The following is a 17,827-nucleotide window of genomic DNA, read 5'->3' as shown; positions in this document are numbered from 1 at the left end:
TCTTTCTGTTTCATATGTTTTACCTTCATCGTAATTTTGTTTGTTCTTTTCATTGCTTTTCTACCTTCTTATTATTCTTTCATAATACATACTGTTTTATGGCCTTCTTGACAGGCATATTAGAATCATTTTTTGTTGAAATAATAGTTTTCAATCCCACATTCTACCCTTTCTTTTTTTTGTGTACTAGTTATTACAATCACTCCCACTACCATAGCTTTCCTTCCTCTTCTATTGGCAGTACTGAAACTGCCTAGCACTCCAGCACAGAGCCACAGAGATGACTAAGGGAGTGGAAGAGCTCCCTTATGAGGAAATGCTGAGGGAACCGAGTCTCTCTAGCTTGGAAGGAGAAGACTGAGAGGTAACCTCATTAATGATTATAAATATGTGAAGGGTGAGAGTTATGAGAATTAACCATGGCTCTTCTCAGAGATGTCCAATGATAGGACAAGGGGCAATGGATGCAAGCTGGAGCATAGAAGGTTCCATATGAATATAAAGAAAAACTTCTTCACTGTGAGGAAGACAAAACACTGGAACAGCTTCCCAGAGAGGTTGTGAAGTCTCCTCCGGAGACATTCAAAACCTGTCTGGGTGCATTCCTTTGTAACCTTCTCTCTCTAGGTAATCCTGCACTGGCAGACGGTTTGGATTAGATGATCTTTCGAGGTCCCTTCCAGCCCCTAGTGTTCTGTCATTCTGTGGTTCTGTGATTCCTAGAGTATGTACTTTCACTACAAGATCTGTCCATTTTCATTTTTCTCATTTCTACATATATCAACTTCCACCCATATGTTCTACTGATAATATGAAGACAGAATAAATTGAATTATATTGCCTGCTTGTGACTTCAGTTACATCTGAAATTTTTAGATAAAGCAAAAAAAAGTCTAAAGGCAAAGTAAAAATATTTCTTATTGCAAATTACTTTCTTATTACAAAGGGAATTTACTAAAAGAATAACCTTATAGTAGGCATTTCTGGGGAAAAAAATATTCAGATGAAAATTCTGCAGCATAAAAATTCAGAAGTAATTCCTCACAACCCCAAAAAACTCACAAGTGGTCAAATGCTACGTGTGCTGCATTTTTTTCTCCTGCAGAAATCATACCAGTTTCTCTCCAGTCATAACCTCAACATTTCTGAACATGCATTTTTTTGACTGATTGCAAAGGGTTTTCAGTCACGACTCCATCTCTCGTGTCACCAGGAAAAGTTTTTTTCTCTACCAGGTATCCCCTAATGTTTTATTAATAATTTCCTCTGTTACAGCTGAATTTGTTGTATTTTTACACCCTTGGGAACAGCACTGAAACTAATAACAGCTTCTCTAAAATTCTGGAACATTGTTTAAAAAGACTTTGTATATATTTCTGGAGCAGTATAATTAAACCATTTTAGATCACAGAGCTATTTAATGTCACAATATCATTTGATATAGATTCTCATCAATATTTCTTGTTTTAAGACATGTTTAACAGAAAAAAAAAACACATTATGCCAGCCACTGTAGAAATGTATGTCCTAAGTGTCAAAAGGTGACAAGGGGGGGAGGCAAAAATACCTTTCATTTTGTGAGATACTGACACAGGAGTACACTTTAAGACTTGCTGCTGATTGGAAACCAGGAAAATGGACATAACCTAGTGTATCTTTCTGTTTGTTTTTCATGATGTTGTAATATCACATCAACTGATTTTAGCAGACTGATGAGCAGTTCTGTTTCTTATGCCTTATGAAAGTTAAATTGTAGTAAGTATGTCCTACAGATTCTAAACTCCTTTAAGCAAAAAAAAAAAAAAATCTCATCATTCTACAGTTAAGATTAAAAAAAAAATATATTGTTCTTGAAACATCATAAAATTATTTATGTAAATGAATAAACCTGAGCTTTTTCCCTACAGTATGTATACGAAATACATAATTGACTATTTTTTTTTCAAGCAAACAATATAACTGTCTTTTGTTTGATTTAATAATATCTCCTCCACACCAAATATATATTTCCTCGCGTAGAGAAGAGACATAAAATGTGCTTGCTTAATGCTGACACTGTTATGGACAATAGACTTAAAAAAAATCAAATGAAAACAGAACCCAACTTAACTGGAAACAGGCTGTGGGAAAAAATGCTCTCAGTCATGATGAAAATATTGCTGCAAATACTTTGTAAAGTGTATATGTCCATCACTGACACAGTTGATAGCCTTTCTTTTGTGCTATACTGGATAAATTGAAAACACATAATGTTTTGATTAAAAAATAAGTAATACCCTGACTGTTTGATAAATAAAGTTGTTCTTTTCAAAAGCAGTGCATTTTGTCACTTACTTGTGTAAGTTTCAGAATTTCTTTCCCTGTTCCTTTGTTTTTCATTTTGGTTATTGTTTGGGGGTTTTTTGTTCCTTTTCCCCAGTATTATTTTGGTAAAGAATAAAACCCAAACAAACAAAGAAGGAAAAAAAAAACCAACATAAACCCCCTTTAATTTTCTGTATACTTTTAGTGATCTAACAAAAACAATGGAAACAGTTGGAATCAGTTATTGCTACTGTTCACCTTGCTACAACAGCTCACAAACACTCACTTTTCCACTAGAAATTATGTATCTAAAAAACTATCAGAAAAATCTTTTAAAAACATGGTTTTCCTTACCTAAGCCATGTCTATGTGTCGACATTGGTGGTAACACAGTCCAGGCCTTGGTCTTTGGATTGTAACATTCAACAGTGTTTAATGTCTTTAAGCCATCCCGGCCTCCAATGACAAACAGCTTGTCATCGATCACAGCAACACCAAACTGAAGCCTCCTGCCATTCATCACTCCAGCCTGAATCCATATATTTGTTCTGAGATCATACTTTTCAATAGTTGTAGCACCTGATGAGATATAATAATAGAATAATGTATACCAAAATATATAAAAACTTCAACATTGTTTTCTGATTACTTCAAACATCTTGGCAAATATTTTGCTTCTTTAGATAAAGTAGCCCCTGAAATAGAAACATATATATGTATATGTGTGTGTATATATATATATGTGTGTGTGTATATATGTGACAGAACAAGAAGACACAGTCTCAAGCTGCGCCAGGGGAGGTTTAGGCTGGAGATTAGGAAGAAATTCTTCACAGAAAGAGTGATTTGCCATTGGAATGGGCTGCCCAGGGAGGTGGTAGAGTCACCATCACTGGAAGTGTTTAAAATAAGACTGAACAAGGCACTTAGTGCCATGGTTTAGTTGATTAGATATTGTTGGGTGATAGGTTGGACTTGATAATCTCGAAAGTCTTTTTCAACCTGGTTAATTCTGTAATATATATGTGTGTATTTTATATATATGTGTGTCTGTATAACTTTTTTCCTGCTCCAAAGATTGAAAGAAAAACTTAAATGGTCCTTATAGAACAAAGCATTGTCAAGTCTGACTAACAGTATGCTCTAATTTTATGTTGTTGGGGTTTTTTTTGTTACAGTTCAATGATCTAAGATAAAGTCATTACATTTTATTCCAATATTCCATATAGCATAAAAGAAGTCTGTAAAATTACATTGTATCTTTAGCAAAGTTTAGAACCTGTATTTTAATGTGGGTTCATTTTATGTTTCTTATTTTAGGTACTTGTGTAGGTTTTTTTTAAGCATGTTTCTGATGGAAGTACAGAATGTTTTACTTATAGTCTCAAGTAAAATATGTAAAGAATGTTGCCATATACAGTCAAAACCATTTTCTTGTGAAACTTTAATTTCTTCTTTCATTTTAATTACTTATACAGATGAACTCAAAAGCTATAAAGACTATTACATATAATTTGACAGTTAATCATGGAAAAGTCATTAAGAAACCTCTGTTGTTAAAAGTACCTTGCGTGTAATATACAAAGACAAGAAATTAAGAGTTTATTAACAAAAACAGATGGATAAAGGAAGTATAATTATCTTAAGTAGATTCCAGAAAATTCAATAAGTAATGCATTAATCATAATATGAGTCTAGGAAAAGTTATTTATAACAAAAGCACTTTCTTCTTTTTTTTTTTTAATGTGACAGATGAGTTTAAATTAATCCTTAAGAGAGAGACTTGATAATTCATCTGATATATAACCAGTTTTATTTTGCATGCTTTATTTCCAAAGTTTAAAATCCCTACAGAAAGAATTATTAAGCTTCACCAGCTGAATATTTGGCTAATAATGAAAGGTTAGAATTCCAGGGGAAACAATTCTTTTAGGAAGAGCAATGAACCAAGTGGAAATAAACATCATGAAAACAATATTTTTGTTAATTGAAATAAAAAAGATATAATTGAAATTCAATTTGCATCCAAGTGCAGCAGAGCAGCAATAATGTTCAATTCAACTCGATATACTAAATCTTGTGCTAGTTTTATGAAGCTGTAACATATATGAAACAATGTTTCCATTTGATGGAGACATTTATATTCTTTTTGTCCCTAATTTAAAATTCACTATCTGTGTAAATGCACTGATGAAAGGATGTTGTAGAGAGGCTGCTGCTGGTTTCTTCTCACATTTAGTTAGTGCTAGAACAAGAGGGAATGGCCTTAAGCTACGACTGAGTAGGTTTAGACATGACAGTAGGAAAAAAAATTTCACAGAAAGAGTGGTCAGGCACTAGAATGTGCTGCCCAGGGGGGTGGTTGAGTTACCAACCTGGGATGTGTTTAAAAGTCATTTAGATGTGGTGCTTAGGGTCATGGTTTAGGGGTGAACTTTGTAGAGTATGGCTACCAGTTGGACTTGGTGATCATGAAGATCTTTTCCAACGTGAATGTTTCTGCAATTCTGTGATTAATCTTTATGTTCAAAAGAGCCAAAATACAGAATAGGATACAGTTGATTTGTGGTGCTGCAGGATGTATTATAATCATGCACATTAATAAAGTTATGTTTTAATGCTTGAAATTTTTGTACGTAGAAACTGTTCATGGTAGAACCTAGAATGGTATCATATGAGACTGTTGAGACAGCACAATGCTTCCTACTTTGATGGTAAAGACCATAGTTTAAAAACTATCATTCTGATTTCAGAAAATTTTACTAACAATGGCTAACAGGCTCTGGCCAGCCTGATCTAGTGTGAGGTGTCCCTACCCATGGCGAGGGGGTTGGAACTAGATGATCCTTGTGGTCCCTTCCAACACTGACTAATTCTATGATTCTATGAATTATGGTCAGCCAAATATTGGTCAACGATGAGTTTGCCATGATGTTTTACTAAATTACATACTGAGCATCTAATCCAGAAGTTTCTGGAGTGTCTGAATTCTGTTTATCCAGTAACATGCTTTTAAAATTAATAACCATCATCATAATCCACAGGAACAACAAAAAATATTGCAATGTAGAAAAAGACAAAATACTTAAACTATCGTAGTCCATGGATAAAATCATCCTATGGGTGAAGAAAAGATGATAGAATCACATAAAATATTATTGATATGTTATCAATGAGCAGAAAAGTGTACTTTCATTCTTTTTTGGTTAAATTTTATTTCATGCCCCCCACAGAACTCAGTTCCCAGCACTGGGATACCCACAGACTCTCCATGGATGCCAAGATCATATGGAAAAGAATGTGAAAGTAACATCTCTATTTGATAGCAGTCTTCCTACAGAAATCGTGAGTCACAGTAGGCTTTTTTTTAGCATATGTCATCACTGCATTCAGGTCAGCTGCACTATAACATATCAGTCTTGCATTCCCTAGACTTTTCTCAAAAACATTGAGCCAAGTTAAAAAGTCTCATTGCTTGACTTCAGTGACTCTCAGTATCAAAGACCAGTCTGCAAGCTGTAAACTGCGTAACAGTTGCCATAACACTTCAATCAATCCACTAGCTAGAGCTGTACACAACAGATCATGAACAATAAATAGCATGCAGAAAACATCTACTCTGCCTATTACTGCAGTAAATAATGAAGCAGCTGTGACCTCTTCTTATAGCCCCAACTGCAGAATTATGTACCACTGCCTATTCTGTTAACACATCAGACATGTCATGGGGCAGTCCTATCATACGACTGGATATTGTAAACTAAACAAACAAACCAATTGGGGGAAAAAAAAAAAGGTGCTATATCCTCACCATGAAGACAAACTGTTTGATTTGTTTGACTGTCCAAAGACACTGGGTAGTCTTCATCCTTGAAGGTTTTCAAACAAATCAAATAGTTTGACCAAAGATACTGGGTAGTCTTCATCCTTGAAGGTTTTCAAGACCAAAATGGATACCGTCTGATCTCATAGAAGACTCTGCTTTGGACGTAGGAGCTCCCAAGGTTCCTTCCAACCTGAATTATCCTCTCACTTATCTCAGACGGAGATTATGCCCATCAATTTCTATTCCGAGGCACAATTAACTTTCAGTAAGAGAAAACCTCGTATATGATAGTTTTATTTAAGATTGTGAAAATTAATTGTGTGAATAAAAGACCACTGCAATCCCCCGCATCTTCCACTACATCATGTATTTATTTGAATTTGTTATTTCTATATTATTTACATAAACAACTATCCATGAAAAATATACATAGTCATGAGCAATTAACTATTCCTTAACAATTCCTTACCAGCTTTCACTCACAACAGAAATATATGAAGTCCTCTGTTTAACTTGAATAAAAAAAAGAGTAATTTACCAGACACATCAGACATTAGTACTATTTTGAATGTGCTTTCTCAAATTTAATGTGTTATAAGAACACAAACAAAACACTTTTTAATGAGCATTAAGCCATCACTAGTTCAAGTCATGAGATTACATCTGGTTCAGTGACACATGGATCATTGTTTCTGATCAGGTACTTCTCATGGAAAAAAATAAAACAAAAATGTAATTAAAGAAACAAAAACCCTCTCATGCTAATGCTGTTCTGGTCTAAACTGAACTAGTTTTCTTTTGCATCTCTACAGCCCATGATTCCTTAAAATTACCCTAGATGAAGTATGAAAATGATTCTAACATTGTTTGCAATGTAAGGAAATTCTTTATGTTTAGTCTGTCCTTCATTCCTATGCAAACAGAGAACTACTGGGACAGATTAGAGTAAAAGAAAAAAAACAACACAACAAACTTCTACCTTTTATAGAAGAAAACTGGGTGAATATTTCTGACAAAGTAACAGATTCTTTTCTTTACTTCAACTGATTTGATCCTGAAAGTAAAAGGATTTTCTGCACAAGAGAACACAAGGCAAACTTTTGATTAAGTATTACAGGACTTTACTAGACAAATCAGTTTAGCTACTTAAGTTTCAGATCCTTTGGGGACACAAAATCAATAACATATTGGAATATTGATTTTTCATCCATCATACAGTTAATGATTTGCACATACTTCAAAAAGAATTATTATATTGTAAAATGTTGACATCACAAAACCCACTAATTTACTTGCTCTGAAAAAGAGAAAAAGCAGAAGCTCTAAAGTACCCTGAGATGCATCAAACACAGTACAAGTAGCTGGATGAAAGAGCTGCTTATCTCAGCACTGGTGTGGACTCACCTTGAGTGCTGTGTGCAGTTCTGGACTCTACAGTTTAAGGAGTATGTTAAGGCACTTGAATGCATCCAGAGCAGGGCAACAAAGCTGGTGAAAGTGCTAGAAGGCCTATCTTATAAGAAGCAGCTGAGGACTTTGGGCTTGTCTAGACTGGAAAATAGGAGGCTAAGGGGCCATCAAAACTGTAACTTCCTGAAAGGGAGGTGTTGATCTCTTCTCCCTTCTATACAGTGATGGGATGTGTGAGAACAGTTCAAAACTGTTCCAGGGGAGGTTTAGACTGGACATTAGGAAGTATTTCTTTACCAAGAGGTGGTCAAACACTAGAACAGGCTTCCTAGAAAGGTAGTTGATGACCCAAGTCTGCCAGTATTTAAGAGGCAATTAAAAATGTTCTTCTTAACATACTTTAGCATTTGGTCAGCCCTGAATTGGTCAGGCAGTTAGACTGGATGACCATTGCAAGGTCCCTTCCAGCTGAAATACTGCTGTACTGTGCTATTCTATTCTATTCTACTCTATCCTATTCTAGTTCTGTTCTAAAAACTTAACAGATCTTGTTTGCTAAAGACTTTTAAAGACTTTCTGATAAAAAGTAGTTATATTATTTTTATTCATATTAAATATTTGAAGATAACATAGAGAAATAAATAAGGCCTAGCCTCTTTCAAGAGAATTTACAGATTCAATACAATGCTTGAAACATCTCTGTTAGCCATAGCTCTTTCTTTAGAAATACTCTCTATTTCACTGTAGATTTCCTGAAATCTATTGATTGTATCATCTTCTGCATCATTTTTGATGGGCACATCATCAATGGTAATCTCATTACAAACAAGGGCATTGCTTCACTTTGATGACACCACCTTTGAGCTAATTCTCTTGTCACCGCATAAAGATTGTTCTGAAAATATGTCTCCTGTCCTGATTTTTAAGTATCGTAATTTCAACAGGCAGCAATGTCATTCCCAGTTTCTCTCAGATATTTCTGCTGATTCTGTAATGACCTTAAACACTTGTCTTATGGCAAGGCTACTTGAGCTAAATAATTCATAAACATCAAATTTTTGGTAAATAATTTGTAATTCTGTTTTAACATATTTTTAGGCAACTGATGCTTTATGCAGTCATGTTACTGCCAGGAGTCTAAGTGAATTATAGAATCATTTAGGTTGTAAAAGATTATCAAGTCCAACCATTAGCACAGCATTATCAAGTCCACCACTAAACCTTGTCCTTAAGTGCCACATCTATATGACTTTTATATACATCCAGGGATAGTGACTCAAACACTCCCCCAGGCAGCCTGTTCCAATGCTTGGAAAGACTTTCAGCGGATTTTTTTTCTCATATCTAATCTAAACCTTCCGTGGCACAACTTAAGGCTATTTCCTCTTGTCAGACATTTGTTCCATGGGAAAAGATACCGACTCTGACCTCGTCTCAGGTAGCTGTATAGAGTGATAAGGTCTCCCTTCAGCCTACTTAACTCCAGACTAAGGAACCTCAGGTCCCTCAGACAGTTTTTGATCCTGAACTACATTTTTTACCTTCTTCTGCATGTGAGTCTCAGCAGTTTGGACCTGACACCACATGGTGTCCTGGAGGGTGGGATATAAGGGACATGATTTGTGAAAAGATGGTTAGAGATTTATGCAGAGATCATTGTCCTCTTTTGGAAGTATACAGAGAAACTTATCCACCACAGTTTGATTCCTGACAAATGCATGCTTGGCTGCAGAGGATGCCTTCAGTTGCAAAAAGGCTCGAGGGTCACTGCCAGATTAATTTAACAAGTAGGTTATGTGCTAGAGTCATTTGGTGAAAAAAGCCATGGAGTTTGCTGTAGTGCACTGTGATGGAGCTTTTCCAGAAGCTTGTACTTAAAGACCTTCTTGAAAATCCTCTTAGAGTGGTCTTAGCCTCATTGCTGCATAAAACCACATTTATCTTCATAACGGGTTATTTCTCGTCTCATTTTCTGAATAGATGGCCTCTGAGAACATTGAGCAACTGCCAGACAGCAGCATTCATTTCCTGTATAAACCTGAAGGTCTCCATGATGCTCATGAATGAGGCATTTCCTTTGGTCTTATACATACTAATATATCTCTCACCTGTCTTGATGGTCTAGTCCCCTACTTGGACAGCTAGCAGGATTCTTCCATATTTGCAACCTTTTCTACAAATTCTACTTTTGTAAGAAATCCAGGTTACAGACTGGAATAAATCCATGAGATTCTCAAGATAAGTCTCTAATACCACCTCCACTGGACTGTAGCCACAGCATACACCAGATGTTGCAAAGACAGACATCTTGTATTCTGCAAGCCCCTGCAGTCATGGCATACTGTCAGTAAACAATTTCAAACAAATGAGAGCTGCTTTCCAAACTGCAGTGTGCACTCCAGTGTAGTAGGACACTAGACAAGTGACAATGAGGTGAAATGCAACACCAAAACAGAGGTGAACCGTTTCAACCCATCACTGAAAAGCATCATTACGTTTCTTATCATGTGCAGACAAGGCCTGAACCTGAATGCCAGCAAGAGTTCAAGTTACAATTATATATATGTATATATAAATATATGTGTTCTATATAATGCATACCTTTTTTTTAACAGAGATAAGTGCTTATAATTTTAAGCACACATGCCATGTTTTAATCTGTAAATGAGCCAGGAAAGCAGAATATTTATCTATCTTTAAGTCTGTGTTTTAGAGGGGATTTGACTAGATGACCTTCAACGGTCCCTTCCAATCCAGACCATTCTATGATTCTACAATTCTATGATTGTAAAAGCTCCTTGCACAAAGCTCCAGAAAAGCATACTAGTTATAAATACATCCTGAAAGATGTAATAAAAAGCCAAGTCACAGCCCCTGTCATCACAGATGAAACTCTATTTTCCTAAAAGATTTTGGATAATAATAAACTACTGGATGTTTCTAAAAGACTTGTTTTTGACTAAAAAGAGGGGCAGTAATCAGAGATTGCAAGTGTACTTATCTGAGTAAAACAATCTAAGAACTTCAGACCAATATGAAGTATGCAAAGTATTGCATCATTTTACTGTGAGGGACATTTTTCCATATGCATACTCTCAATAAGGGACATCCGCTGACTATAGATGGTCAGTGGTACTATAAGTATTATGAGATTATGTAGGTCAAAGTAGTTATGATAGATGTCTATCTTTACAGAAAGACATCATTCAGTGATTAGGACTAAATTATGAGTCACATTAAACTTGACCTTTGTATGTACTTCAGATTTTTATTGACATTCCATCTCTCTACTTGTCAGTAGAAAGTTGATGTAATTTTAGTCTCGTGTTCATCATTAAATAAATTGCTTTATTTTCCTCATTTTCAGTAGAAATAATTTTATTTTCTTTGGCACATCAGCTACCATGCTTGCTCTCTAAAAAATGATACAATATTTATATGACTGGAAAAAGAAGAAATATGCAAGTCTTTTATTAACAGAAAGAAAGTGGGAAACTGGAAACATTACTGAAACAGGGACCACAAATTGTGTAACTGGTCTACAGGTCACAAAGGGCCTATAATTCTGTAACCAACATCTCTCTCTATATATATATAAATAAAATGTCAAATATATATAAAATGTCAAAAAAATGTTTCCATGGTACATCTAAGTAACTTAAGGACACATAACAGTTCTAGCTCCTTTGAGGGCTCCATGGTTTTATATTAAGCATCTGTTCCACAAGTTCAGGAAGCTATGACTTTCTCAGGTGCCACAGAAAATTAGCAGAATTATAGGGAAAAACAAACAAACAAAACTGAGAAGAAACAGAACTAAATAACTTCAACAGAATGAGAAACAGATAAGAGAGATCCTAAACTGTGTTGAAGCTGGAGGAAGCCCAAAAGATCAATGAAGGGCCTACTGCTGAATTTACTATAATACTGATGTGATTTTCTTGCATTAATAACAATGTGGTGCTGCATTTAGAATTGTGAATAGCTGTAAAATTATTACTTTTGATTTAAGTAAATAAAAAGAAATTCAGGATGCAAACAGGCTGCAGATTTCAGAGCCAGAAAAATATACATAATTTATCCTGCTAACTGAGGTAGTATGTAAAGACCTACACACAAATATGGCTTACTGTCTTAAGCACTGCAAAAATCAAAAGTAAGAATCAGCTTTATATATTATAGACTGAAAACAAGACCCAGGCAATAAAATAAGGCATATAAAAATAATGTGATAGCAGCATATACTGGTTCATTCTACAGTCACACATTTATTTGCTAGATTTAACTAGGTAAATTAACTGGGGGGGGGGGGGGTGGTGGGGTGTGGAAAGGGGGTAGGGAAGGTGAAAGGAAAACAAAAAAGGAGACGGCAAGATAAAGATGAGATGATGTGAATAACTTGATGGTGGAAACAGACAAATATTTTTGCAGAGCAGAAATGATGACATACAGGGATGAGATACAACAGTGGTGATACTGCTCTACAGCTACACTGATATCATATTCTCTGAACAGACATGGTGTCTCCCTTTCTTAAATCTCCTGTCTGTTATGATAACTAGGATTTATTCAAGTCATCCTATGAGGAGTGGGGAGGGATAGAGTTTCAAATATGAAAATGTAGGTATCTCAAATTTGAGATGTTTGTATAAGCTCCCAGTCAAGTCCTGGTTAGAAGAAGCTGAGGGACAGGAACCATGAGCAAAGACTGAAAATTGCAGGGTGTATATGGCTTAAGACTCTGACTTCTGCATTGCTGTTTTGACTAGCTCTAGAGAGCATCTTGATACATACATGTATGTTCACAGTTCATATTCACTGAGCTTACTTTCTTTGTGTCCTGTACATTAAAACAAGGCCCTTCATATAGGGAGTCAAACCAGGAAGTAGCCACTTACTGATAGAGTATTTTCCCACTGAATATTTTTGCATTTACACCCAGTATGTGGACTTTTTCTTCTCCTATATGTGCCTGAGCTTTCCCATAAATAGGAAGAGATAACTATATTTTCATATCCGAAAAGACGAGATGTTAAAAGACTGAGGAACTTGGGTACATTGTAATAGACAATGTATCATTACCTGTTACAGTGCAATGTTCTTGTTTAAAGTTATGTGCTTAGCCTGTACTTAAAGTCATGGACTTTGGGCTGATAAGACTACGGCATTGCCCTTGTGTCTATATCCAGCCAGTTTTCAGATAGGAATTAAGTGTAACCAAGTTAACAGAATGCGTCTATACCGCCAAATGTAATGGATGTCAGCTCTCTCCCTGGTCCTGAATGCTTAGATTTCATGCATTTGTTCCTTAGTAGGTTCTAGTGGGAGCAGTAAAACAAAACTGAAGAATTTTTGGAACATGTCTGGATGCAACATTCACTTCAGAGTCCACTCCTCATTGGCTGACTGGATGAGAATGTAGCATATTTGATTCATTTCCTTATGCAGTAACTTTAAAAAGGATTTTAAGGCTTTCCATGATCAAGCACTTCTACAGAATTTTCACCATCCAAACCCTGATATAAAAACACCATTCTAGTTGTCTGTGATACTGGCCTCGCATTATTTCATTACCTCTGAACAAATGCATATGTAAACAATAATTAGATTGCAGGATAATTTGCCACCAGATCTGGAGGGACTATTCCCTGGACATACACATCTGGCAAAGAGGGAACAAACTCCTTCCCCATTCACTTTTACCACTTCTAACAGGAGATCAGTATTTAGAGTCAAACAACTTATTTTAAACCATCTGTGCTAGATTCTGTGGTCCTGCTCTGGCAGGGGTTTGGACTCTGTGATCTCAGGAGCTCCCTTCCAACCCCTAACATCCTGTCATCCTGTGCTGATGTGGCACAGTGGAGGAATAGCCACTCCATTAGACACAGGTTCCAGTGACAACAGTTGATAGCATCACAAGTGACAGCATCACATGCGAGCTGAGATCAGAAAATCTTCTCTCTGACATTAGTAGTAGATGGCAGTCAGCAGAGCCAACACCTAAGTGAGACAACTTCTTAACTGAAAACTAAAAAAAATATACAATGTTGGTTAATAATGTCTACCTCAGTCCATACCAGCTGCAACAGGATGTCTTACCAGTTTTAGTACTCTGTGGAAAACTACTTTTTTTCTAATTCCCATGAAAAAACCAAAGTAATTCTGATTATATGTAACAGAAAACCAGAAAATACATTTTCCCAAGAACAGGAGGATACAAGGAAACTGTTTGGAACACATTATGATATGAATAAACTACATAAAGCAAAAATCATTCATTTTTGGCTGCAGCATATGTGCTGATTATGCAGAGACAGACATATGTCCTAATTAAACAAAACAGCACAGTGGAAGAGCACAGTATAAGTAAAACACATACACATAGGCTCAAATTAAAACATGGTTAGCTTGTGTATTACTCCAGTGATTTTCTAGTCACCTAATGGTAAAAAAAGGAAAATACAATGTATTAGACTGAGCTTAAGATATTGGATACAAAACTGCAAAGATTAAATAAAAGCAAATGCATACAACATTTATAATCTTACAATAAATATATTCTGCACTCAGGCAGTTCCTTTATACACACAAACATGCAGAAATTCCTATTTATTTTCTGATGGACAGATCTCTAAAAAAAGTCTGAGTTATTTCAGTGAGTAGTACTGAAGTCAGAGTATATGAAAAAGACATTGAGAGATGAAGCAGAATTCAAGAAATAGCTGTGTGCATGACTAACAACAGTGTGCGCTAAATGTAAATCCTAGACCATAACTCTGAGAACACAAATGACTTCTAATAAGACATTAAGAATTTTTCTTAATGTTTGGGTATTCTTTAACTTTTTTTTTTTTTTTTTAAAACTTAAATTCTCATTGTTATCCAGCTGGGTATTGGACGAGATTAGCTCTGTGTATTATTCATGTTTTCATGGGCATTAAAAGCCCTGATTAATCAAGGTTTATGAAGTAATGAGAGATCTACAGAGAAAGAAAATTTTAGAAATTAAATTACTGTAGATAATCAGGGAACTTTTGGATGAAGATCCAATTGCTGCTGACAACTCCTCCGTGTACACAGCAGGGGTATATCCGATTCTTCCATCAAATGATTATGATGGAACAATAAAGTACTAGATCTCACAATTTCGCCTTCAACCACAAATCAGTTCACCCTTGCACAACACAGATGTCCTCTTTTGTTGTTGTTTTAGTTATCATTTGCAAGCTTGTGAAATTGTTTTAGTTGTCTACTACACTGTTTTTCTAAAGTTAAGCATGATACACTTCCTTGCTAATGATTTGTAAATCAAGAATTTTATAGAATCACAGTATCACAGAATCATTTCACTTGGAAAAAACCTTTAAGATCATTGAGTACAAACATTACCTCTATGAAGTCTGAGGCTAAATCACATGCCTCAGCACCACATATATGCATCTTCCATTTTGTATAAAGCTGATCATCATTCTCTTTATTTTTGCATAAAAAAAGACTAAACATACAGCCAGGTCATTGCTTGAAAAAGAATAAATATATTGTAATATCGTTTGGAAGACCAAGTTTTAAGTCAAATACAGAAATATCTAGAGCCTGTATTTGAAGGATTTTCTTAAGTATTTTTAAACAACAGACTACAGGAAGTCAGACAAATTTCATAAAAGATGTCTGAGAATATGATAGCAAATGATCCATTTTAGTTAAGTATAAATGCAGGAATTTGGTATAAAGAAAGTGAAAATTGCTTCTGAAGCAGATGCAAATGCAAACACCTTCTCTTTGCCCCAGCCCCCACCTTAGTATTCAATGTTGAATTTTCCAGTATAAATTATTTAAATTTTTTTTCATAGCTAGAAAGATGCATTATGTAATGCCACCAAGAAGGCTGGGACTTCTACATTGATCATCACAATTTTGTTTTCCTGTAACACATTCTGCTAATTTTGCTATTCTTACTGTTGTTGATGTATACTCTGAACACTTTGTTCAAGAGTTAAAGATACTGCTGTGACTAGGTGCAACATTATGGCCTTAAACTAGTCATCTGCAACATTACATTTGGAACTGAAAAGATGGTTCCTCAAGTGGAATGAATGCTACTTTAATAGGTTGCTGATGCAGATATCAGGAAGAATTTCTTGCTAGGGTTATCCAGAAAATAGTGTAGCAACTAACTCATCTTCTCTTTAGATACTGTAGGAAATTCCTCTAAGCACTTAAAAAAATCTGTAACCATAATTATTGTATACAATAAATATATTACAATATATAAAAACACCATTCAGATGGTGTAATAATTATTGTGATGATGTAACAAACAAATTATTGTGATGATGTAATACATAACTGAGATGATGCAATAATTATTGTATACAATAATTACTGTATGTTATTGTATATAATATTGTATATTATATGTAATATTGTATATGATATATAACATTGTGTATTATTGTATACAATAATTATTACATTTTTTAGTACAATTACTTTTTTTTTTTTTTAAATCTAAACTAATCAAAATGTTGTCAGTACTTTCCAAAAAGTAACATAAGTAAATATTGGAAAACCTTTGGAAATATTCAGTGAATCAGTATGATCAGAATTCCCAAAAATATTATGATTTTTCTTCCCCACTAATGGTTATATTTTAAAAGCATCAGAAATAACAGCTTTTTGACAGCAATTTTAGGTAATGCCTTAAGCTTTGGGTACCTTGTTTTATAACATAAGACTTATGTTTTATAACATATTAATGAATATAAACTACAACACAGGAGGTTCCACCTCAACATGTGTGGTGGTTTGAGCCTTAACTGGGATTTAAAAGCTCAGCTGGGGGCAAGACTGAGAATCCCTGCCCTATTCCCCCCTCCTCTTTCCCAATAGAGAGAAAAAACGGGGAAAAGGGGAAAAGGGGAAAAACCCACCAATAAATAATTTGGAGTTGGTCTGGAAGTAGAGAGGTAAAAGTTTTCTGTTAGGGTCACAGAGCACTGGAACAGGCTCCCCAGAGAGGTTGTTGAGTCTCTGTCTCTGGAGACTTTCAAGATCCATCTCAATGTGTTCCTGTGTGACCTGTGCTTGATTCTACGGTCCTGCTCTGGCAGGGGAGTTGGACTCGATCTTCAGAGGTCCCTTCCAACCCCTAACATGCTGTGCTCCTGTGTGATCCTGTATTATTTGGTTTTTATCTTGTTTTAAAATTACTGAAGCAGTTTCATTACTGATTTATATTATGCAGTACACCTTTGCTTATCAACAAAACACATGCCTCATTTAAAAGCTGTTCTGTTCCCACTGGAATTTATGCAAATAAGGTGTTAACATCAAAAATATAAGTTCTCTATGTGACAGCAGCAAATGCTGGGGCAGCTGCATCTCCTGCAGGAGGAGTGTGCATCCAGTGGAGCTCCCACTACTGGGGAAGAGGTGATGGTGACCTTCCCAAACTGTAAGATGGAGGGTACCTGTGATTGTGTATGTACACCTGTGCTTGCAACTAGACACTGGAGGGATTTGCTCAACAAAGGTGTTCAGAAATTGGAAGAAGTTATTTCATATTTTGTGTCTCAAACTGCAGTTCATCATTTGCATGACTGATACCGATCCAAAACACACAGTTCCTCTGATTGTCAGTTAATTATGTATCACAACTATGTCAATAAGCTCCTTTGATCATGATTTAGTTTACAAGATGCAAACTGAGAAGTTTGGCACTGTGACAGCACCAATTTCCCATTACCCTTGGCCTTTTATAATTTATCATTATAACTGTACAGATGTTCATTCATACTTCTGAGCTGCTGGCTCTGTTCCTGGGTGATTCTGTTTTGCTGCAATTACCTCTCTAAGGTAAACCTATTGTAAAGGATGATATGCTTAATATGCATGGATAGGAGCCAGCTAATACACAATATCCATTGGGCCTTCTGTAGTCCAAAGAGATAAATGCATTATATTATTGAGTTTTCCAGTTTAAATTGTTAAAAATAAGACAAAAGCTGTGCTGGAAGAAACTATTTGCCTTATTTCAAAGCAAATTCCAGTAATAACAACCTTTAAGGAAACTTGAGTAATCAGAGAACACAAATTAGTTAGTGTATGGAAAAAGCTAATGTTTCTAACAGAATAGGCATTCTCTAAACTGTCCAGCTGTGATGCATGTATCTTCTCTAGAACACCTTTATCAATGACATTGATGAGGGGACAGAGTGTGTGCTCAGCAAGCTTGCTGATGATACCAAGCCAGTCGGTGAGACTTGGACACACTGGAGAGCTGGG

The 17,827-nt window shown here is 35.5% G+C and overlaps 1 protein-coding gene across 1 annotated transcript in view; it reads right to left on the bottom strand.

Moving 5' to 3' along the window:
- Nucleotides 1-17,827, bottom strand: part of KLHL1 (kelch like family member 1) — a 210,684-nt gene that overhangs the window by 31,678 nt on the left and 161,179 nt on the right. The window contains exon 7 of the mRNA XM_054163103.1: nt 2,659-2,883. Coding sequence (XP_054019078.1) covers nt 2,659-2,883 — 225 coding nt within the window. The remainder of the gene's footprint in view (nt 1-2,658; nt 2,884-17,827) is intronic.

This window comes from Dryobates pubescens, chromosome 7 (assembly GCF_014839835.1).
Source record: "Dryobates pubescens isolate bDryPub1 chromosome 7, bDryPub1.pri, whole genome shotgun sequence".
NCBI classification, from domain to species: domain Eukaryota; kingdom Metazoa; phylum Chordata; class Aves; order Piciformes; family Picidae; genus Dryobates; species Dryobates pubescens.
The sequence above is the reverse complement of the archived record's forward strand: the minus strand, read 5'-3'. Positions and strand labels throughout refer to the sequence as shown.